A 21983-nucleotide genomic window follows, 5' to 3' on the forward strand; every position below is an offset into this window, starting at 1 on the left:
CATTTTTCTGTTTCCAGGGCCAAAGTTATTTCCTGGCTCCCTGGAGGAGACGCACCTGAGTCAGGAAACCCCAGGCAGAGCCCAGGCTACATCTGAGCAGCCTCCTCCTCTCCCCCCTAAAATGTGTAGAAGTATCAGTGTTACCAACTTGAGGCCCAGCCTCCTGAAGAACTTCCAGGAAGGACCAAGTAGAAGATCCCTTTCCCAGGAAGACTTGCTGACAGAGGCCGATGTGAACATGGTGAGTCATAGTGCTTCTTCTGAGCAGTCAGTCAACAGACATTTACTGCTGGGCTTAGTTCTAGGCACATTAGCAAACAGGACAGACAGAATCTCTGCCCTCAAGGGATTCCCATGGGGGTGATGAACACATAAATAAGATAGCCCTTGGTACTAATAAGCGCTACAAAGAAGCTAAATGTTGTGGAGGATGAATGAAGTGGTCTAGGAATGCATCTCTGAGGAAATGACATTTAGTTGAATCTGAATAAGGAGAGACAGCCCTGAAACAAATGAAGAGATGAGAAGGAATTCTCGCTGAGGGACAACAAGTAGCAAAGATCCTGAGGGTACGTGGAACCTGGAAAATGATAGAGGGACTGAAAGGCCAGCTTAACTTTGCTTTTCTCTCTCAACCTCTTGACTCCCGGCCCAGGGCAGGGTTTTTTGCTGTGTCCTGTCTTGCTAGCTCAGGTCACCAGCGAGTTTCCTCTAAAGATGGAACTCCCTTGATCTTCCTGAAGATTCAGCCCCTCCCCTCTCTCTTACTTACTAGTGGGTGAAAAATGGCCCCTCCTCTCTCACACTCCACTAACAGGAGTCACTCCACTGACCCCTCTCTGTCTCCTTTTACTCTGGAGGATGTGAGGGTGGGACGCTCCTCTCGACCCCTCCCTCCACGCACACGGAAAGCCTGTTCCCCTTTCCTGAGGTCCTCTGGTGGGGGTGGGGTGGGGGAGGAGGGAAGTTGGCAACAGGAAGTGAGGAGAAAAGCAAAGACTGTGAGGGAGGGAGTCAAAAAAAAAAAAAAAAAACCAGAAAAAAAACAGCTGCAGGAGACTAGGGTTTCTTCCTCAGTACCTGGGTCACCCCAGCCAGGAGGTGGTTGTGAGAAAATGGTGGGGGAGAGAGGAGGAGATGGTTAGGAGAGAGAAGATCGGGGAGGGCCACAGGTAGAATAACTACCTCTTTCTTCCCCCTTTCCTTGCAGGCAAGACCCCAGACCTTCATGTCAGAGCCCCCTGTGTACTGCAACCTGGTGGACCTTCGCCGCTGTCCCCGGTCCCCACCCACAAGCCCTGCATGTCCCCCGCTGCAGAGGCTGGACGCCTGGGAGCAGCACTTGGACCCCAACTCTGGACGCTGCTTCTACATAAATTCGCTGACTGGCTGCAAATCCTGGAAGCCTCCACGCCACACTCGCACCCGAGAGATGGTGAGACCTTCCCTCCTGCTTGTCCCTTGTCCCTTCAATCTCCTCCTTTCCCCTACTGATCCCCAAAGTAGTATGTTTTCTCACTGGGACTCTCAGAAGATCAGACAAATCAAAAAATTGTTAAGAAGGGTGTTGAGAGCCGATTGAGGTGGCATCTGGATGTAGTTTTGCCTTTCCCTCCCCCCAGAACCCTGGCTCCATGGAGGGGCCACAGACCATGAATAGGGACAACGGTGTCCTGCAACCTCAGGCAAAGGACTCAGAATCTGGCACAGGGACGCCAGGACCTTTCGACTCCCAGGTGAGATCCCTCCCTCCTCCTGATCACATGCAGGAAAAGCCATCGTTTTAGACTTTCTCTTTTATGCAAGACATTCTTCTTCAGTACCCCACCACACCCCCTGACTCACACCCCCACATCCGCACCCCTCTTCCCCCTACAGCCAGGGACTCCAAAGTTAAAGTTTCCTCCACCTGTTTCTCCAATCCCCTCCCCCAGGGTTCACCCTCCCTCTGCAGACGCGCCTCCCAGCTTGACCCCTCAGACCAGCCTTCAGCTCTGCAGTCCCCTCGGCCCCTGCCGCAGGTCCTGGACGACCCCCATGTAAGTCTCCCGTTTCCTTGTGAACTCTAAGCTCCTCCCCGCCCAGCCCCCAGTTCTTGCTCCTTCAGAAAGGTCTTCCTCTTTCTGAGCGTTGTCTGGGTATCCTCTCTTACCGAGCACCGCCCGCTCAACTTTAAAGGACCTCACTCCTGGGAGATCCCCTGGGGAAAGCCATGGTGACTGTGGGGGGCTCTGGGTGACTTATTGATATCTTTCCTTCCTCTTGCCAGGAGGTGGAAAGGTCGGGCATGCTCAATATGACCAAGATCGCCCAGGGCGGCCGCAAGCTCCGGTGAGAACTGGGAACACAGCAGGGGCGGGGACTGTCGGATTCCGCGGGGAGCGCCAAGTGTTGGGCCCTCCCCACGCGCCAAGTGTTGGGCCCTCCCCACGCGAATGTAAATGACCTCTGCACTATTATCACTGCCCCCCGCCGCCCCTGCAGGAAGAACTGGGGCCCATCTTGGGTGGTACTAGCGGGTAACAGCCTGGTGTTCTACCGAGAGCCACCGCCGACCGCCCCCTGCACTGTCTGGGTGAGTGTGAGGGAGGGGAGCAGCGGGGGGCAGGAGGGGTTCCGGCACAACTTCTACCGGCCTCAGGCCTACCGGGGGGGGGGGGGAGGGGAGGGGAGGGGGAGGGGAGGGGGAGGGCATGTCGAGAGGAAGGAGCGCAGCCTCCGGTGTCCTCGCAGTCCAGTGGGTGAGAGGGAGGCCGTGAGGGGAACAGCGCTGTGGCCTCAGTTTCTCCCCGAATTGCCAGGGACCAGCGGGTAGCCGACCCGAAAGCAGCGTGGACCTGCGCGGGGCCGCCCTGGCCCACGGCCGCCAGCTGTCCAGCCGCCGAAACGTCCTACACGTGAGCGCTCTCCCGCTCGTCCCCGAAGCCCCACCCGACCCGAGGGTGCGCCCCCCGTTTCCCTCACGGGTCTCCCGCTAGGCCTCCCTGCTCTTTATGCTCCTTCCCGCTGACCCAAGCCCTTTCCCCGCGGGCCCCTCAGATCCGCACGGTCCCTGGCCACGAGTTCCTGCTGCAGTCAGACCACGAGGCCGAGCTACGCGCCTGGCACCGCGCACTGCGGGCCGTCATCGAGCGCCTGGTGAGATGGGTGGGAGGTGGCGGGACAGTGACCCGGGAGAGGCTCGGGCGGGCAGAAGGAGTGGAGAAGGAACTGTAGGATGTGGGGTGGTGAGGGACAAGGTGGCATGTAGAGCCCTGGGGTGGGCCTGGGATGTGTGGCACCCCAGCAGCCGGCAAGGGGGGTGCAGATTTCTCTCCGAGCTCTCTTCCAACCTCTGATTCGGCCCATCTTGCTGTGCGGATCTAGGATCGAGAGAACCCCCTGGAGCTGCGTCTGTCCGGTTCGGGACCTGCGGAGCTGGGGGAACTGAGCGCGGGGGAGGACGAAGAAGAGGAGTCCGAGCCGGTGTCCAAGCCACTGCTGCGGATCAGCGGCCGCTGGAGCTCCAGTTAAGGGGCAGGCCTGGTGGGCGGGGTCTGGGGGCTTTTCCCCGCTCCTCGGAGCCACAGCCGCGGCTGCTCTCATGCTCAGATTGCACTTGCTTCCGCAGGTCGGTGTCCGGAAGGAGCTGAGCAGAACCGGGTACGAAACAAACTAAAGCGGCTTATCGCAAAGAGACCGCCCTTGCAAACCCTGCAGGAGCGGGGTCTGCTCCGAGGTGAGATGGGCTGGGCCACCTAAGGCCCTTCTCCTTCGTGCCTGCTTTAGTGTTTTTGCAAGCACTTTTATTTACATTCCGGATCTCGGCATCAGCCCATTTCATGGATGAGAAAACTTCAGCGAGGCTCAAAGTAGAGCTTCCCAAACTGGATCAGCGGTCTTCTGAGACCACTGCTTTTCCCCCCTGCAGCTGATTGTTGGGGGGAGGGGGTGTACTTCCTTGCCCAGACCTGGAACAGGCAGGTAGGAGAGCCAGCCCAACTTTGGGGTGAAGACTCGTGCTAGAAAGAGCTTTTATGGGTGACACTGTCACTGGCTCCCCACCTCACTCTGTGCCTCCCCAGACCAGGTGTTCGGCTGCCAGTTGGAATCACTGTGCCAGCGGGAAGGGGACACCGTGCCCAGCTTTGTGCGGCTCTGCGTTGCTGCTGTGGATAAGAGAGGTCACTTACCAGAGACCCCAGAATCTCCCCTTCTAACAGGCCAAGGCCCAGAACTCCCCACCTCCCCCATCCTAGTCTTCCTTCTGCCCTTTTTCACTCTACCCTCAGATCCCTCACCAGCACACACTTTAGAGCAAGAATCCTTATCTGCTCCCTGCCTTATCTCCTAGGTCTAAATGTGGATGGCATTTACCGGGTGAGCGGGAACTTGGCAGTGGTCCAGAAACTTCGCTTCTTGGTGGACAGAGGTGAGGTGGCTGTGGGCAGGTGTGGTACTAAGAACTTCATGTATCAGAATCACAGGTGGTTCTGAGTGAGGGAGCTGGCAGAAAAGGGACGTCTTCTGTCTGGAGCTACATGTCTTAGTGCTTGATCTCTTCTTATACATGTTGCAGAGCGGGCAATCACCTCCGATGGGAGGTACGTGTTCCCAGAACAGCCAGGACAAGGTACTTACATGAAGGGCCCCTCAGACCCTTAAAAGTCACCCACCTCATCCCTGCTCCCCGTGTCCTGCTTCTGGGGGGTTGTCCCCATCCTGATCTGTGCCGTCTTGCCCCACTGTGGACCCCCTAGGCATTCCTGTGGTCTGCCTTAACTGAATCTTTTCCCAAACTCCTGATCTCTCAATTTCTTGGTCCCTCTGGCCATTTCTGAGCCCTGAGCCCCTCTGTACCTCCTTCTCCTTCCAGAAGGCCGATTAGATTTGGACAGTGCTGAGTGGGATGACATTCATGTGATCACTGGAGCCCTGAAGCTTTTTCTCAGGGAGCTACCTCAGCCTCTGGTGCCTCCACTGCTGCTGCCCCATTTTCGTGCTGCCCTTGGTAAAGGATGGGAGCTTTGGGCAATACCCTTGATATGGGGTGGAGGGGAAGTGGGGGGAGCATGAGTGATAAAGAATAGAGTAGAGATTCCCTTATACTCTTCTGTCCCATCCTGAGCACAGAGATGGAAAATAACTTTCAACTAATGTGCCAACTCCAGTTGTTTTTTTGGTGAGTGTTTAGAGGGCTGAGTTTAAAAGAATTCTAAGGTTGCAGTTGGGCTCAGCGAAAAAGAAAGCTGTGATAGATTAATGATGTCTTCACCTTCACCGAGCATGGGAAAGAGTAGTGAGTTTACCCAACCTGCCCTAGCACCTTCCCTAACCTCACTCCCATGCCCTTCCCATCACTCTCTCTCTAGCACTCTCTGAATCAGAACAGCGCCTCTCTCAAATACAAGAATTAATAAGCTCAATGCCGAAGCCCAACCATGACACTCTACAGTACCTCCTGGAGCATTTATGCAGGTCAGGAAGACTGAACATCTTTGTTCATGTTGGGAGAGGGTGGAATGGGGCCTGCAGCTGGGACTCTGTGTTCAGATGGGGTGAAGGTAGGGAAACACCTAAGTTTAGTGGGTGATGGAGGAAATAAGCAACCTCTGTGCGGAGCACATATTACCAGAGTCAAGGCCTTTTTGCTCAGTCAGCATCAAATGGGGAACTGGGGACCAAGACAAGCCCAGGGATGTTGCGAGAGAAATAAGGAAAATCTCACCCTCTCCCTTCCCTCTGCTTCTTTGTCTTTCACTGGGACAGTAGGGATGACTTATTTGGTGGAGTTGGGCCTGGGCAGTGACCTCTGAGAGAGAGCATAGCCATTTGAATTAAAGCCTCCCAAATTGTGAGGCTCTAGGGGCAGTCTCTGAAGTTGGGAAGAGGTGAGTGTATCCTAGGTTGTATCTTCAAGTTGTATCCTGAAGACTTCTCCATTGGTCTCATCTCTGTCCCCCTGGAGGCTCTCTCCTTGATTTTCTTCAGCCACCGCATGGAGGGATCCCAAAGTGAACTCTTCCTCAAACCTCTGAAGGGTTAGATTTATTTGCAGTGGCACGGCTGCTGCCCTATGGCCCTGTCTCTCGGCCTTTGCCCACAGGGTGATAGCACACTCAGACAAGAACCGCATGACCTCCCACAACCTGGGAATTGTGTTTGGACCAACCCTGTTTCGACCGGAGCAGGAGACATCTGACCCAGCGGCCCATGCCCTCTACCCTGGGCAGCTCGTCCAGCTGATGCTCACCGACTTCACCAGCCTCTTCCGCTGACTGGGACAAGGAAGAAGAGAAAATGTGTTTCCGGTGATCTCTTTCGGATAGCCTTTGGTGGGGGTTGTTCTGCTTTGAGGATATCCCTTTAAATCCTGTGTCTCCCAGATGACTGTCTCCATCTTTGTGAGTCTGACCTGAGGGGTTGGGAAAGGGTGAGGAAGCTTCTCTAAAGAGGGAGGTGGATGGATTAACCCCTGCTTCTCTAGTTCCCTGTCATCACCCCTCCCCCAAGATAATAACATATAAAGTAGGGCTCTTTCTGATGCAGTTCCTTTATTATCAGGAAACAGTGTCATTATCAAATTCCTCCCGAAATATAGTTAGACTGTGTACAGCCCCAGCCCATACCTCCCAGCCCTGGGGTATTCCAGGGGGCTATGGCTCCTCCTCCTGACTTCTTGTGGGGATGGAAACCCCTTAGGAAATGTGGAACTGTGATTCCGCACTCCTTAAGCACTAGAGTTGAGGAACTGTGTCTCCCCAGGCAGGGATCCCAATAAGACACTCATGTTGCCCACAGCCATGTTGGGGGTCCCAGAAGGAGGTGGGGTATGTTCAGAGCTGTCCCTCTGATCATGGGAGGGGGGAGGACTCAGCCCCTGGGGCTCATCCAGAATAGCCACAAAGTCCAGCTGAGTGTTGTCGAGATCAAGAGAGTCCAGAGGGTTACACACCTGCCCTTCAGGAGGAGGGTACAAGGCTGGGCCCCCTCCCAGCCTGCCCACCTCAGGATGGCCACAGCTAGGGTTGGTGCCCCCTGCCTTGAGGGGCCCATAGCAAGTGGGTAGTGGAGGCAGAAGTCGGGGTGGTGCTGCTGCCCTATGGGAAGCCTTGTTTGCCCCTACTGCAAAATTTTCATGGCATGGTGAAGGGGTAGGATAGGAGCCTGACTTGTGATTGGGCAAGTTAGGTGCAAAGCCAGGTCCATATGTGGCCACTTGTGCCTTGGCAGGGCTCAGGCTAACCTGGGAACCCCCCAGAAACTTGGGACTCTGGTAGAGAGGGTCCTGGACTGGGGGCTCTCCCCTGCCCCCTCCCTCCCACAGCAGCTCCTGTTGAGACTGGACATAATTACACACAAGCTGTGCCTTGAGCTGTCCTGTAGAATGAGTAGGGGACTCAAAATCCAGGCTGGGCCTGGGTTCTGAAGGAAGATAATCAGGAGGTGGCTGGGTATAGTTGCCTGACTGGGGATACTGGGGAGGGGGAGGCTGGGGGTAGTGGGAGAATAGAGGCTGTGAGCGTGGAGGCCCCTCACTGGGGTGGGCATTGAGGCAGGGTGCCAGTCCTGTGGGGTCAGAACCCACTGGACACCCCTGTTCCGGCTTCACCTGCACTTGTCCATAATGTTCAAGACGAGGACACTGGCCGTAGGCTCCAGCTGGAGGCTTGGGGCCTGGGTACAGCCCAGAGTGGGAAGGGAACTCACCCCATGTTTCTGGGGTGGGTTCAGGATAGGAGACCTGCTGGGGACAGGGGTTGGGGCCGTAGTTGGTAGGTGGACCAGGCCCAAGAGGCAGGGAGCCTGGACCTCTAGCTCCATAAGGCTCAGCTGCTGCCCCCTCAGGTCCCCCATATCCCAGAGTATCAGCAGGCGGGAAGTCCATATAGGGGTTCAGACCACTGCCCATCACGGAGGTCCCAACCTCTGGCTCCTCCCGTAGCCCTCTGGTATCCATGGCGAAATTCTCAGTGATGCTGGGGGGCTGTGGTGAGTAGACAGAGGTTGGGAGTTGGGGATCAAAGTTCCGTCCTCCTCCTGCCACTGTGGGGGGTGTGTGGACACAACCCAAGCTCTTGAACCGCTGGACTCTGGCTGGGGCAGGGCAGTCAGCAGACCGGGCTGGGTCACTGGCCCTCCGGGTGACCCCTACATTGGGGTTGTATCCTGGATACTCGGCTCGGCTTCTCCAGGGAGGTGCAGGAAGACCCCCCATCCGATCCAGGCTGGGTGCTGCAGTGGGTGGGGTACCACCTCCCCTGGCTGAAGCATATCTTGCCCGGAGCAGGTAGTGCTGGGCAGGCGTGAGGCCAGGCAGAGAGCATGCCCCGTTCTCTGGTGGTGAACCAGGGGGGAAAGGGGAAGCCAGGGAGGAGCGGCGGCTGACAGTATAGGCTGAGCTGACGCTGCTGGAGCTGCTGCTGCGGCGGTCAAGAGATACTGGGGGGCCCAGACGGCGAGACCCAGGAGTGCCTGCAAGTGATAGGTAGAAAAGGCAGGGTGGCCAGGGAGCCCTCTGAATCTCACCCTGCCTCCCCCAAGGGACAGCCTTGTCCTGGAATCCCAAGGAAGGCTCCTTAACTCTAACCACTCAGTTTTGTCTCCTCCTTCACCCATGCCCTTTCTGCTTCTGGGTCACCAGGGATTCAGGGTCGCTGTGAACAGTCCTACAGGTTGTACACTGCACAATCCTAGGGGACAGCATTTGCATCGTAGACTTTGTATATCGCAACAATTTTCTGATAGATGGAAGAAAAGCGTCCTGAGGAAGGAGGACGTTTTTCTAATTGTACAAAGGAGCTGTATAGCAGCCCTGAAGGGTGAAGTCCTCCTTCCAACCCCAGAGAAGGTCCAGATCCCAGCCTAGCAACCACCCCCAACACCCATCTCTCACCGGTGTGGGTCAAGCTGGGCAGTTTGAGGCCCCGGGGCCCTATCGGTCGGAATTGGTGTAGCTGGTCCAGCCTAAGGTTCTCAAGGCGGCGAAGAGTAGACAGACCAGTGCCAGCAATGCAAGGCCCCTCGTCCAAGCTGGACAGGTCCTCGGTGCTGCCCCCTGCATTTCCAGTCATTTCCACACCACTGTCTGTATTGGCTGCGCTGCCTGCTGGGGAGTGGTCACTGCTGCAGGACGACTGGGCCCCAGGGCTTGGCTGTGGCTTCTGTGGGGAAGATGAGGGCTAAGGGTGGCACCCATCCCCCTTCCCCACAGTTCCCTGAACTTGGTGAGTGGCTAAAGCCTGTGTCCCAGTGACTGCTTAAGGGTATAGAGAGGGCTGAGCAAGTGAAAGACAAGGGCAAACTGGAGAAAAGGTGATGAGAAGAGCCTAGACTACCTTGACTCAAATTTGGGCTCTATGACCTTGAACAATTTCTCTATGCCTGAGTTTCCTTATCTGAAAATGGGGAGAGTAAGTTCCTTTCTCATGAAGTTGTTGTGAGGAGTATGTGAAATTATACAGGCACAAGGCCTAAAATAATATGCTAATTCCTATATATGAGTTTGTTGAACCCATTAAGTAATTAATTACACTAAAATCCCTAGGTTTGAGGTAGCCCAAGGAGCAAAACTTGGATAAGAGACTGGGGGACCGGCCACAGAAGAGAGATTTGCACAGGAGGCGATGGACCAGTTGGGAGGGGACTAGAAAGATGTCGGCAGGGCAGGCGGGGGTATGGAGGCAGGGGGTTGCCTCACCATGGCACCCTCTGGCACAGTCAGTCTGCTCTCCTCCCTGATGGGGCCTCCGTCCCGCTCCCTCTTGGGCTCCACTGTGGAAAGAGCCGGTGCCCGGGGCAGGGGGCCATCTCCTCGGTGCCGCTTGGTCACGTGGGCGTCAGGACCATGCACTGTCTTGACATGTTTCCGGAGCGAGCTGGGATCTGTGTAACGTTTGGTGCAGCCAGGGAGCTTACACACATAGGGCTTCTGTTGAATGGAGAGTGAAGACAGCAGGCAAAAGGATCAAAGCGGGAGAATGCAAAAGAAATGGGAAAAAGTGGTGGTAAGTGAGGATGAGGGGGGTCAGGGAGGAATGCATAGCACCCAAGGAAATAAGGAGAGTAGGGCCCTTGGAGTAAAGGATGAAAGGATCAAGGGGAAGATGAGGAAAACTGACAGCCCAGGCCTGGGAAAGATGAGGGGGTGAACCCAGGTCTGTGAGGCCTCATAAATTCAGGGGTTGAAGGGACCAGCGGTCTCTTTTAGTTAGAATTGGTCTATTTTAGTTTAGCCCTTTGGCTGGTTAGAGGTAGGGGGAGGGGTGGTAAGTGGAAATTCTTGGTTTCAGAAAGACCTTCTTCAGGTGAATTGTATGGGTCGGGGGTAGGGGGAACTCACCTCTGTGGAGTGGGTGCTGGGCTAAGGGATTTCTTATGGGGGAACCTCCCCAGTAGGTGGCTTCTTTAAGTGGGGAGGGTCTCTTGAGTGGGGCATTCACCTCATTGGAGTGGGTCCGATTCTGGTGCTTGGCTCGGTCACTGGCATTGCTGAAGGCTTTACTGCAGCCCTCGTGTTCACACATGTATGGCTTCTCACCCGTGTGTGACCGCAGGTGTGTCTTCAGATTTTCCAGGCGTGAGTATGACTTCCGGCACCCCTCAAACTAGGGGACATGGGGGTCAAAGGATTGCTCTCAGACAGAAGGACATGGAGGTTAGTGGAACCCTGAATCTCAAAAGGGACATACATCAGAGAATATAACTCAAGATGGGAGAGCACTGGGGCTTCAGAATTCCCAAAATTCAGGGACAAGGGCAGGCAAGAGCTGGGGGAACAGAAGTAGCTGGAGGCACTCGGCCTGCAGGGACATGGAGCTGAGGCAGCGAGCAGCCCCTGGTCAAACCAGGGCACGTCTCCTGCACGAGGAGCCCAGACTGTCCTGGGGGGGTCATCCGGGGAGTGTGTGTCCTCAGTGCAGGGCTTCCCCATTAGGCAGAGTTGCAGGCCCGGTGCCTATGGCCCACTGTACTTCTAGGGGCCCACAAAAATGTTTTAATTTCTTTTAAAAACAAGGGGAAAAATTAGCTTTTAGGTCCAAGAAAGTGTTCTAATATATGATATCAATATGTTCATCTTCATACCAACCTAGTCATAAAATACAATTTTTGAATATTTGTTTATGGAGGAAGGGACCTATGAAGGTAAAAGTCAGATTGGGCCCTGCCTTGGTGGGGAGCCCCGATTTAGAAAGGAACCCTGAGCTTGGGGAGGGGGTGCCTCACCGTGCACTTATGTGGCTTCTCGCCTGTGTGTCTGCGCATGTGCACCACCAGCATGTACTGGGCTTTGAAGGGCCTCAGCTCCCTGGAGCAGCCCCCCCAATGGCACACAAACTCCTTCCGCTCTCCGTGGATGTGCTCGCTGTTGATGTGCTGAGGGAGAAGATGCAGAGGTTCTCTGAGGTTCCCTATGCCCCTGAGATCCACAACAGACCTTCCCTGGACCTCCCCACCCCACCATATCCCTCCATGGCTTCCCATCATGGGGGAAGAAGAGGCAGGAGGAACATCACAGCCCACAGCTCTGTTCTTCCAAGTTTCTAAAACAAAGTTACACCTCCTGAATTTCTGCCTACCCACTGGGCACCCAACCTCTGACCTCCTGCCCTTAGCCTGATTCCACCATGTCCCACCCAGAATGTCCTACAGGCTCCAGCCAGCATTCCTGTTACCCCCTGCGGCTCACATGCACCAGCTGCTCCTGGGAGTCGAACTCCTGACTGCAGCCGTCCCAGCGGCAGTCAGTCTCATACACAGAATCGTGCTCAGGCTTCTCCTCTCTCTCCAGGTCTTCCCGCCCATCCAGCATCCCCAGCAGGGGATCCTAGGGTAGGAGAGAAAATCCTAGTGTCACCTCGGTGACAGCTTTTGTTTCACTCAGGTTGCAGAGGTAAAGCTCCCCGCTCCCCCTTACCTGTGTGCCCGTGGAGTTGGGGCTGCACATATCACCTTCCAAGGGCTCCTCCGGGCACTTGCTAAGCAGCGCATCCAGCTCAGACTTCAGCTTCCCCAAGGGCAGAGGTGAGGATGGTGAAGGGAGAAGTGAGCAGGAGGAAGAGAGAACCCAGCCAGGTCTTCCTGCCCTGACTGCCCCCACCCAAGCAGCGGGAACCCCTGGGTTGGGAAGAGACTTCCTCCTTAGACTGCACTGGTGAATGGGATGGGCGAAAGGTGGGATCTCATTTGGAAGAGACTGATTCAACCCCAAGAAGTGAACCCCGGCACCCATACCCCTTAATTTTTCTGGCACTGAAAACTTTTACGTCCTCTGTTCTTCATTCACCTTTCCCCTAAAAAGTCTACCACCCACCCACCCTGAACTGAGGGAAATCAGGTGACAATATGAGGACTCTCACCTGGCAAGTTGAGAGGGGTCCCCGGGACTGAGGATGTGGCATCATCCCACCCTGGGTGGGGTCATGGGGACCACAGGGCTGGACCCCGAAGGAAGGCGAGGTCCCTTTTTGGTGATTCATCTGGGGTGAGAATCCCAGAGATGGGCTGAGGAGGAGGAGGAGGAGAGGCAGTTACTTAGGACTATCATCTCAGAAAGCCTCAGGAGTTCTTGAGCTCTTTGGAGGGTTTCTGGAAGACGGTATGGGAAGTGGTTGAGGCAGTCCCAGGGAAGTACTGAGGAGGGCTTCCACGCCTTTGAAGTGATAAGGATTCAAATAGGGTCAGGTGGTTTGGAGGGCTTGAGGCTTTTAATGGGGTTTGGTAGGGCCTTTAGGGGCCTCTTAGCCCGAGGCTGTCTGTACCTCATGGTGCCGATGGAGAGGTGACCATAGGAGCCCCCCGGAGATGCACAGCGTGAGTTGATGAAGGCCACGAGGGAGCTGGGTGAGGTGCGGATAACTGTCTGCAGGTCCAGGCTGGCGTCTGACAGAGGTGAGATGGAGAGAGCCCGCTTCTTGGTCAATTTGACTGCACTCCGGGGAGGAGGAAACAGTGGGGCTGGGGCAGGAAACAGGGGAGATAGATACGGTAAAGGAGCATGTACCCCATGCATGCAGCCCATGGGTCCTGACTCTCAGCCAAAAGAAATGACACCAGACTCTGCCCTGTTGACCCCATCTGTGACCTCCTGATCATGCTCTGATTCCTTGATCCCATCTCCAAGCATTTCCTCTTCCAAAGTAGATGCCCTGCCCTCCAACTTTCTCCCTCAGGACAAGTCCCAAAGAGGCAGAAAGGAAAGAGATGTTGCCCGAAGCCTCACCCTCCGTGCAGCTGCTGGTCTCTCTGGCTGGCCCGTAACTGTGGGGGCTGGACATGAGGGTGGCCTGGTGGCAGAAGGGCAGGCCAGGCAGTCCTAGAAAAGAGGTACAGCTGGAATGGGGGTTGGGAATGGAGGACACATAAGGTCTCACCTCAAAACCCCAGGTGGGGCCTGATCCCATATTCCAAGCCCCAGTGACATGGGGCCTCAGATCTTTTTGTATATGGGAAACTGGCATGGGGGCGGAGATAGATGAGGGATCCCTGGGACTGGATGAGAGATCTGCCAGTCCTCAAGGTCCGGGGATTGGTGTACGCACTGACCTTCTGTCCCCATGCTGGGGGCCCCCTGACTGGGGAGGGGCCGGAGACAGCAGGGCTCGCCATAGCTACTGACTGGCGGTGGGGTCATCGAGTTGAACATGGTGTCTCAGAGGAGAGTGTGGGGACACTGCAGGAGGGGAAGGGAGATCTGCAAGTTATAAAGGTAGGAGAGAAATATGGAAGGTCAGATAACTAAGGTGCCGAACCCTGGGCAGAGCACCTCCAAGACATCTGCCATGGGAAATCAAGTTGAAATGAGCTTCCCTCAGCCAGGGGAGGGTAAGGAGAGAAGTCCCATAGAGGTAGAGGCAATCTTGGGGATCTTTGTGGGAACCGGGTGGGAGCTTTGCCTGGGTGGGGTGTGTGTGGGTATGTGTGTGTGTGTGTGTGTGTGTGTGTGTGTGTGTGTGTGTGTGGGTATGTGTGTGGGTATGTATGTGTGTGTGCGTGTGTGTAGGGGGAGTGTTGTGGACTAATTGTGCCTGTGAGCTTCAGGTGATTTTATACCATGGGCCCTCTGTTTCATCTTGTTCTGACCATGGGCCAGCTTTGAGGGGTGGGATGGGGGAACTCAGGAGGAGGAGTGACTGACCTCAGGCACTGGGCTGGCTGCTCAGCCTGAGCCCCTCTCCCTTTCTTCATTTGTTGCTCGCTGCCTAGTGACAGCCCGTCTACAACCTCTCCAGTGTCCAGCAGAGGGAGCCCTCGCCACAGCCCAGAGAGGCTGACGGGACCAGGAGGGAGCCCAGATGATCTGTCCTTTCCTCTCTAAGGCAGCAAGCTGTGTGGAAGGGGATAAAGTTTCTGAGGAGAGCCTCCAGGGTCTGTTGGGTACAAAGGATGGAAGCTGGTATTATTCAGGGGTGGTTTGAATCTGGGCGTCCGCCTAACTCTTTTGGTCTGTTTTGGGGGAGCAGGAAAGGGGCTGTGAGGGAAAACTTTGGGAGAAGACACAGACACAGACACAGACAGACACACACACACACAAACACACACAAGTCATCCATTAGAGAGGAGTAGTGAGGGAGAAGAGGGTGCCGCTGTCCGCTCTTCTCCTCAAACTCCAGTTTTTACTCCATCCCGGGTTTTCCGGTCTCCCGGGACTGAGGGTGGGGTGGGGCGGGGTAGGGTGGAGAGCGACAGGGAGCGGGCCGGCCGGCGCGGTGGGTGATCCCAGGATGCTGGGATTTAGGGTGAGGGCGGGGTAAGATGGGGAGCGGAACCCGGACCCCATGACCCAGCCCGAGCCCCGCAGCCTGGGCTTTACTCTTCCTAACTCCTCCTTTACCAGCGGAGATCCGGATCCTGCAACCAAGACCTCCCAACTCGACCTTGGCACTACTTTGGGGGGGGGGGGCACAGCTGTCTGGCAGCTGGATGGGGGGACACTTCTCCCGCCTCTTTCCTCTATGACTCACCCAGGGGAAGGAGGCGGGGGCTAGCTAACGACCCCCCAAAACTAAAGAGACTCCCCCAAACATGCCTACTCAGTCATCTTCCTGCCCCAGTGCCCAGCCATAGGGGAGGCCGAGATGGAAATTGGGCGACATCCCTCCTCACCCACGCGTGCCACAGCCCACCCACGTCTCCCCTTCACATTAGTGAAAGGAAGATTTCGCCAACTTTTCCAGCTTCAGAAAATTAAGTTTTTCTGGGGTGTGGATGAGAGCGCAGGATGGGGCAGGGAGCTCCAGGGTTCCCTTGCTGGAGCCCTGAATCATCCTCTGTGTCTCCTAATTTTCCGGAGTCCCCCCTCGCACCCCCGCTCCCCAACTCCCAGGAGTCGGCCCCGCCCCCCTTCTCCCGGTCCCGCCTTCCCCGCCCCCGTGCCTCCTCGGCCCACCCAAGTCGCCGCCGCAGGCTCTGGCTGCAGACAGCTCCGCTTCCCCCGCCCGCCCCGGGAGCCCAGTCGAGCGAGCCGCAGCGGAGTGGAGGGAGGGTGGACTGAGAGGCGGGACACATTCTTCCCTCCTCCCCTCAGTGCATCCAGAGAGCTGGCATTGGCGCCCGGGGCGGGGTGGGGGGGCACTGTTGGAGAGTGGGAGTCCCCTTGGTGGGGTGAGAAAGAAGAATCCAGAAACTACAGGGAGAGAAAGTGACTAGGGTAAATAAAATAAGGTGTGTCTGGGGAGGGGGAGGGGCCAGGACACCTTAGGTTCCTGGGTATCCCAGCTGGCTTCCCAAGGGTTAACCCCTCCAGACCCCCGGGAACCCCCTAGTGACGTCAAGGGCGGGGTCTGTGCCGCCTGGCAGGGGATGCCTGGGAGATAATGGGGGGGGGTGTCTCTGGACCCCGCCCCCCAAGGAAAACCCACCCTTATTCCGGCCCTTACAACTCCCCCCCGGGAAACTGCGCTGCGTTCTCCCTCTACTGGACCGTAAAGACCTATCGTATGAAGACCCCAGTTCTCCAGCGCCCTAAAACCTTCAGTCCCCAGTGTCTATGGGATCCCCTTTCCCTAATCCTGTCCCCAAAGCTAGCTGCCCAGGACGGATTGTTTCGGGGTCATGGGGCCTGAAAGAGGCTTCAGAGCGGGGAGCAAGGGCAGGCAGGGTGGTCTGAGCCAGAGGAGGGGCCTCGGTCCCCAGCTCCCATTTGGGAGGGGGGCCAACGGGGATGCACAGGCAGGCAGTGGCCAGTGGTCCCGCCCCATCCCAGTAGGGGTCTCCCTGTGGCTGGCCCCAGCTGCCCTGGTGGTCCTGAGGTCAGAGGGTCAAGACAAGGTCTTCTCAGCTCCTCCTTAGCACCCTGCCCACAGCCATTGGGACCCAGGAGTCCAAATTCCTTGGGGAGTCTTCCTAGGGCCTAAACTAGAGACTGACTCCACCAGCCCCCTTCCTACTCCAGAAGACAATTCTTTTTCCCCAAAATACATGCACCAGCAAGCACATCTGTCACAAGGCAGGTCAGAGTTTTAAGCCCAGCCGCCCCCCAGTGGTTTTGTCACCTCACACACCCTATCTAGGAGTCTCTCCGTAGCTGTTCCCTCCTTTCAGAAACACTGATGTCTTCCTGCCCTGCGCTCACAATCACACCTGGAGTTCCCTCTCTACCACGCAGACCTCCAGCTAGCCGTCCTTCCAACCTCTTCATCCCAACCTCATTAAAGTGAGATGTTCCTAACATGTGGGAGAGGCGGAGACAAACAAAGAGATCCACGGTTGCCTGAGACAGAGACACACAGACTGTCAGAAGAAGGAAAAAAAATACAGAGAAAGGGAGATACATTTGAAAAAATTCTCCAAACTTTCTAATATCTTGTCCCAGGCTCTCCCACTCTTATTTTGCCTCTATGCCCTAGGTCTCCCGCCTTGGCTGGGCAGAGTCCCTCGCAAGTAGAGCATCCCCTCAGGTCCCTTCCCCCACCGCTCCCAGGTGGTCCCCCTCCTGCCCCCCTTCTCACCTCCGTCTGGGCGCAGGGCTCGGGATGCGCGGTCCAGGGCTGGAGTCTGGGCTGGGGGGTGTGCGGTGGGGAGGGGGGGGCGGACAGGGCTACAGCAGCGCAGCCTCGGGGCCACCCCCACCCCCCAACCTGGCCCCCAGCCCTCCCGCCGGCCCAGCCCGCCGGGCCGCGAGCCGGGACCACCCGCGAGAAGCGCAGACTTTTTTTTCCCTTTTGCAAAAACTTTTTCTCGCTCTAGCCGCTGGCGCGCCGCCGCTCTTCCCGCTCGCCCCTCACCTCCCTCCTATTTCCCTCCCTCTTGCAGTTCTGGAGGATGAGGCGGGGTAGCTGGAAGCAAGAGAGGGGGTGCCTGGCTTATTGCACCCCCAGGACCCCCAGGATCCTCCCCCTCCCTTGAGGCACCCTATACTGCCTAACAGCCCCCCCCCCCCCCCGCTGAACACGCTGCTGGTAGTGGGCAGTAAATCCCGGCGTGGATCCCTGGATCGGCTGCCTACGAAGAGGCCCTGAATCAGAGCCAGAAAAAATAAATTGAGATATATATTGGGGGGCGGAGGGGCGACGAAAAAACTCACCCGAGAAAAATAATATTGGAAGTAGGGTCATCGACTTTAGTTGGTGCTAACTGAGCATTCCATAACTATCCTGTAGTTTTTCTGCCTGCCTCACCCTTTGGATAGAACATGAAGGGGTTGGGACAGATTTGGGGTGGAAACAGGATTGGGACAGAGTTGGGTTGGGAGCCCTGGGCGGAAGGTGAGGGGTCCATGGAGCATAAAAGGGAGGAGCAGTGGCTGAGGCTCTGGGTGCAGGGCAGGGCCTGTGTTCACAAAGTTGCCAAGGAACCCTGAGACTGAAGCACTGCTCCCGGAGAACTCCTACTTTCCTTCATCTCGGAGTTCTGGAGACTGGGGCCACCTCTGCACCTCTACGCGTCCCTCTCTCTTTCTGCTCTTCAAGGCTGTCTGCTCCCTCTGCTGGTCTTTCTGGCACATGACACCTTCTTCGAGTCTGATTGGAGGCAGAGGAGACTGGGGGAGGTGAAGGAGTAGGAGGCTTAGGTCCCCCCACCAAAGCCCAGCTGGGAGCCCATGCAGGGGTTGCATAACCCCAAAGAAACAGAGGGGCACACCGGCAGAGGCTGCTACTGCAGAGTGGTAGTGTCTGATAGGGGAGTGCCCTGTCCATTTGGACTTGTGTTGCCATGGTTACCGGATGCAGGGGAAGGGGCAGCTATTTTAATCTCTCTGAACTTTCTTTATGAGAAAGGGGAGAAGGCATGGTGGGGGAAAGGAGCCCCTTCTTTTTCTATCACCCCTCAGATAGACCTCCCACATCCTAGCTCTGCTTCCAAGAACCACGCCTCCTTGGGTCTGGAGATTCAGTCAGTTAACTGTTCAGTCTGAGGGTCAAGGGGAAAGGTGAAGCTAGGAAGAGGTCTGAGGCCTGACAAATATATGTATTAACTGTGGGAGGACAGATAAGGAGCCCTATTTTAGCCTCCCTCCCCCACATGACTTTGACCCAGACAGTTATACCCAGAGGGTCAGGCAAGATCAATGATAACTGGAGAAGAGACCTTACACATGCCCCTTCCAGGGAGCTCTTTTTTTTTTTTTTTTTTTTAATTTATTTTTGGCTGTGTTGGGTCTTTGTTGCTGCTCTCGGGCTTTCTCTAGTTGCAGCGAGCAGGGGCTACTCTTCGTTGCAGCGCACGGGCTTCTCATTGCGGTGGCTTCTCTTGTTGCAGAGCACAGGCTCTAAAGGCACGGGCTTCAGTAGTTGTGGCGCACGGGCTTAGTTGCTCTGCGGCATGTGGGATCTTCCCGGACCCCACGGGATCAAACCCATGTCCCCTGCATTGGCAGGCGGATTCTTAACCACTGCGGCACCAGGGAAGTCCCAGGGGAGCTCTTTTAGAGCACATTGCTTTCTCCTCCCCATCCAGGACTCTAGATCAGCAATTCTCAAACAATTTGGCTTCAGTGTCCCTTTACATTCTGAAAAATGACTGAGCTTTTGTTTACGTGATTTATATCAATTTACCATATTAGAAATTAAAACTGAAAAAAAAGTTTGTAACACAAGAATACACAAGCACACATCCCATTAACAAAGATGTCAGGAAGGTGATGTAATCACATGTCCTACAGCCTCTAGAAAACTCCACCGTAGGCTGTTGAGACATTGAAAATTAAAAAGGCAAATAACATCTTAGTTTTATTATGAAAATTGTTTTGACTGCATGAAAAGGTCTCAGGGACCTCCTGGAGGTTCCCAGGCCACACTCTTGAGAACCATTGCTCTGGACCATCATCCCAGCCCTTCTTCATGACTCACACTTGTTGATTTTTTTTCCTCATTTTTATTAGGAAAGTATAAACATTTGCCTCCCTGATGGGTCCTGCCTCCCCCAAGAAAAACCAGAGAACTTTTCAGGCTCAGCACTCCTCTCTCTGGACTCCCATTTCTGGGGCTCTCCCAAACACCTCCCATCAGCCCCTTTCCCAGCTCCCTCTTGAGCCTCCCTTCAAGCACTTCCACAGCCCTTACACTTGGCCAGCCTGTTTCCCCCATCCCAAGCCCAATGGGCCCTTGGTCTGCTTCTTCCTTCCCTCACTTGAGGACTTTCTCTCCTCTGGAGAGACTAAGTGATTTTTCTCTGCCTTCTCCTTCCCACCCTCCCTCCCTCACCTCTGCCATCTTCTCAGATGGCTTAGGGTAGGAAATCATACTTTCTGGGTAGACTCCTTTAGAGGACACACTTTTCCCATCTCCCCACACATCAACCAGCCTGGAATGTGCCAGAGTCTGGACAAGAAAGTGCCCATTTGGGTCCCAGAGGGGTCAACCCAGTCATATTGCCAGGTGACCCACTGGATGAAGGTATGGATCAGGAATCTGACGCCTCCAGACACAGATGCCCTTTGCCTAGGAACCCCTAGCTTGATCTCTTCACTCCAAACCCGCAGGTACTCTTGCTAGCTGCAGCCACAGGCCTCTACCACCATATCTGGCACATCTGTCTTGACCACGTTGCCATCACGGTCAAGGTAGAGGAGAGAGAGAGGCCTTCGGGCAGTAGGGACACAGCAGGAAGTACCCAAGGGCCAAGGGTTGTTGGCCTTGAGGAGGCTGAAGACGGCAGAATGGAAGGAGGCAGCAATGCCTGGGCTGCCAGCCAGGTGCGGGGGACACTGCCCACTGCAGTAATTCAGCTGGTACCCCTCGGGCTGCAAGATCCAGTCCCGCCATCCCAGTTCCTGGAAGTCTACATAATGGTCTCGCCTACAACATAAGGGGGTCTCAGGCTCACAGCTGGGGGTCCTCCTCCTGGCCCGGCCTGCTCCAGGCTCTTTGGGCCGGGTCTTCAGCTCCAGGAAGGGCCGCTGCTCTCCCTCTGTGTCCAGGAGCTGCTGAGTTTGGGGGGCAGCTGTGCTGTTGCCTTCTAGGGGTCTGCAGTCCAGTTGGAGTTTCAAGACACCGGACTCCTCATGCCTCAAGCCACTAGAGGGCAGAGTCAGGGCGTGCCAGCCTGGGGTTGTCAGTTGGTGCTCAGCCAGGAGGACGTGGGACCCTCGGCGTCTCCTCCTAGGGCCCCATCGGAAAATCCTCAAGGAAAGAGTGCTGGGAAGGGTGGGGAGCACGTGCAGCCAGAGGCGAGCGTGGTACAGGTGGTGGGAGCGAGGAGTGGACAGGTAGAAGGTGAGCGTGGAGCTGCAGGTGGAGGTGGAGGAGTCTGCCGGGAAGATGGAGAAGGGATTGAGGAATGCAAGCGGAGATGATGCTGTCCCCTGAGACTCCCGCAAGCCCTGCCAGTCGTTTTCCCTAACTCCCACCTTTAGAAGAAGCAGGGACTCCGAGGCCAGTCCTGCTCCAACTCCTCCTCTTCCTCCTGTACTGCGCTCCCTCTGCTTCTGCTCTCGCTGTCATTCTCCCCTCCCTCCTCCCTTTCCCCCCGCCTGCTCTCTGCCTGTCTCTCCCTCACCCACCTGTGATGGCAGCAAAGCTGATGACCTGCTCCCCATTCGCTGGAACCACACTTCCCCGCTGCAGTCTCCGGAGGGCTCTGGTCAGCGCTGCCTGGGGTGGAGGATGAGTTATTATGGGACGACCGGTCAGGTGTAGCCCCTCGAGGATCTGCTGCTTGGCTAGCTCAAGGACCAGAGCTCGTTCTGCTTGGGGTGCCAGTGTGGGGCCCCCACAGGAGGGACACACAGACCCTGCCCTCTGTGCCCACACCAGTGCCCACAGCAGCACCAGCTGGAGCTGGACATCAGAGAGCCCCATGTTCCTGGTGAATGGCCCTGGGTCAGGTCGGGAGCCTCGGATGGCAGTTGCTCCTTCTGTTGAGTCTGGTTGCGTGGAGGCCAATGAGGGCACGGCGGCAGCAGACAGCAGTGCCACACCTACCCTTGGCCAAGGGTAGAGCCACCTGTCTTCTGTTGCCTGGGACTCAGGAAGGCAGACAGTGGATGGTCCGATGGGTAGCTGTGTTCAGTGTAGTCTGCCACTTTGACCCTCACAGCTTATGTCTGGCTACTGACTGGGGCCTCTCTAGAGCCAGCAGCCTAGGGCTCCCTCACCTAGTGGTCAGCAGGCAGACCTACCCTCTGAGCCCCAGGATTGGCCAACTGTGCTGCCCATCAGGTCCCTGCAGGGGGTGGAGGTTCCCCCCTGGAGCTCAGGTTTCACCATCTGGCCCTGGTCACGGAGCTTGAGGCAGGGGTAGGGGGGTGGGGGGGCTATGTGGACACGCATGATGCAAGAAGGAGGATGATTTCACATGCTCAGTCCCCAAGGTCTGGGGCTCGGGGGAGGGAACTCCATATGAGCAAGGTGTGAAGGGCAGTTTCCCCCATACCTACAGTCTGTCTAGCTTGCCCATCCACCACTGCTGCAGCAGTTTCCATGAGGCAGCTGGGAATCCCAGTGGTTATTTCTCTGGGCTGGAAGGTGAACTCTGGTCTTTTTATTTCTAGCAATGGGGCTGGGACAGTGGTGAGAGGCTGGGGGTGGGAGGAACGGAGTCCTCTTGCCCAGGCCAAGGTGGCA

At 56.2% G+C, this 21983-nt stretch overlaps 3 protein-coding genes across 11 annotated transcripts in view; 1 reads left to right on the forward strand and 2 right to left on the reverse strand.

Moving 5' to 3' along the window:
* ARHGAP9 (Rho GTPase activating protein 9) overlaps positions 1-6366 on the forward strand; it is a 13043-nt gene extending 6677 nt beyond the window's left edge. Inside the window, exons 4-19 of one of the 3 annotated variants that reach the window (XM_082421214.1) lie at positions 18-241; positions 1211-1435; positions 1623-1736; positions 1935-2039; positions 2270-2331; positions 2485-2575; positions 2802-2942; positions 3040-3138; positions 3367-3508; positions 3611-3718; positions 4065-4163; positions 4334-4411; positions 4559-4612; positions 4856-4990; positions 5352-5457; positions 6086-6366. In XM_082421214.1, coding sequence (XP_082277340.1) covers positions 18-241; positions 1211-1435; positions 1623-1736; positions 1935-2039; positions 2270-2331; positions 2485-2575; positions 2802-2942; positions 3040-3138; positions 3367-3508; positions 3611-3718; positions 4065-4163; positions 4334-4411; positions 4559-4612; positions 4856-4990; positions 5352-5457; positions 6086-6257 — 1955 coding nt within the window. In that variant the 3' untranslated portion in view covers positions 6258-6366. Of the gene's footprint in view, positions 1-17; positions 242-596; positions 1108-1210; positions 1436-1622; positions 1737-1934; positions 2040-2269; positions 2332-2484; positions 2576-2801; positions 2943-3039; positions 3139-3366; positions 3509-3610; positions 3719-4064; positions 4164-4333; positions 4412-4558; positions 4613-4855; positions 4991-5351; positions 5458-6085 lie in introns of those variants that run through there. The other 2 variants (XM_082421215.1, XM_082421216.1) reach the window with 2 other exon arrangements.
* A 239-nt stretch (positions 6367-6605) lies between these two features.
* Positions 6606-17327, reverse strand: GLI1 (GLI family zinc finger 1). 7 transcript variants are annotated; one of them, XM_082421202.1, is made up of 13 exons: positions 17205-17327; positions 14117-14305; positions 13525-13651; positions 13202-13294; positions 12741-12936; positions 12339-12483; positions 11897-11986; positions 11669-11806; positions 11206-11355; positions 10422-10586; positions 9680-9910; positions 8876-9143; positions 6606-8454 (listed from the first exon to the last, which is right to left on the reverse strand). In XM_082421202.1, exons 3-13 carry the CDS (start codon positions 13622-13624, stop codon positions 6710-6712), a joined length of 3321 nt encoding a protein of 1106 aa, XP_082277328.1. In that variant the 5' UTR covers positions 13625-13651; positions 14117-14305; positions 17205-17327; the 3' UTR covers positions 6606-6709. The 7 variants fall into 7 exon arrangements, with proteins under 7 accessions (XP_082277328.1, XP_082277326.1, XP_082277324.1 ...); XM_082421200.1 differs by having other exon boundaries at positions 16929-17311; XM_082421198.1 differs by having other exon boundaries at positions 14117-14348; positions 16929-17311.
* Positions 17328-19646: 2319 nt separating this feature from the next.
* On the reverse strand, positions 19647-21288 carry INHBE (inhibin subunit beta E). The gene is made up of 2 exons (XM_082420480.1): positions 20921-21288; positions 19647-20667 (listed from the first exon to the last, which is right to left on the reverse strand). Exons 1-2 carry the CDS (start codon positions 21216-21218, stop codon positions 19910-19912), a joined length of 1056 nt encoding a protein of 351 aa, XP_082276606.1. The 5' UTR covers positions 21219-21288; the 3' UTR covers positions 19647-19909.
* Positions 21289-21983: the final 695 nt, after the last annotated feature.

Source organism: Balaenoptera physalus, assembly GCF_965194825.1.
Source record: "Balaenoptera physalus genome assembly, chromosome: 13".
Lineage (NCBI taxonomy): Eukaryota > Metazoa > Chordata > Mammalia > Artiodactyla > Balaenopteridae > Balaenoptera > Balaenoptera physalus.

Coding starts and splice junctions, on each gene's coding strand:
- GLI1 (XM_082421197.1), bottom strand. CDS start 13,439: ATGCCAGTTTCCCATATACAAAAAGATCTGAGGCCCCATGTCACTGGG. Junction 12,937..13,201: donor GACCAGCAGCTGCACGGAGG/GTGAGGCTTCGG, acceptor TTCCTGCCCCAG/CCCCACTGTTTCCTCCTCCC. Junction 11,356..11,668: donor CCCAGGAGCAGCTGGTGCAT/GTGAGCCGCAGG, acceptor CTTCTCCCTCAG/CACATCAACAGCGAGCACAT.
- INHBE (XM_082420480.1), bottom strand. CDS start 21,218: ATGGGGCTCTCTGATGTCCAGCTCCAGCTGGTGCTGCTGTGGGCACTG. Junction 20,668..20,920: donor CAGCTTTGCTGCCATCACAG/GTGGGTGAGGGA, acceptor TCTTCCCGGCAG/ACTCCTCCACCTCCACCTGC.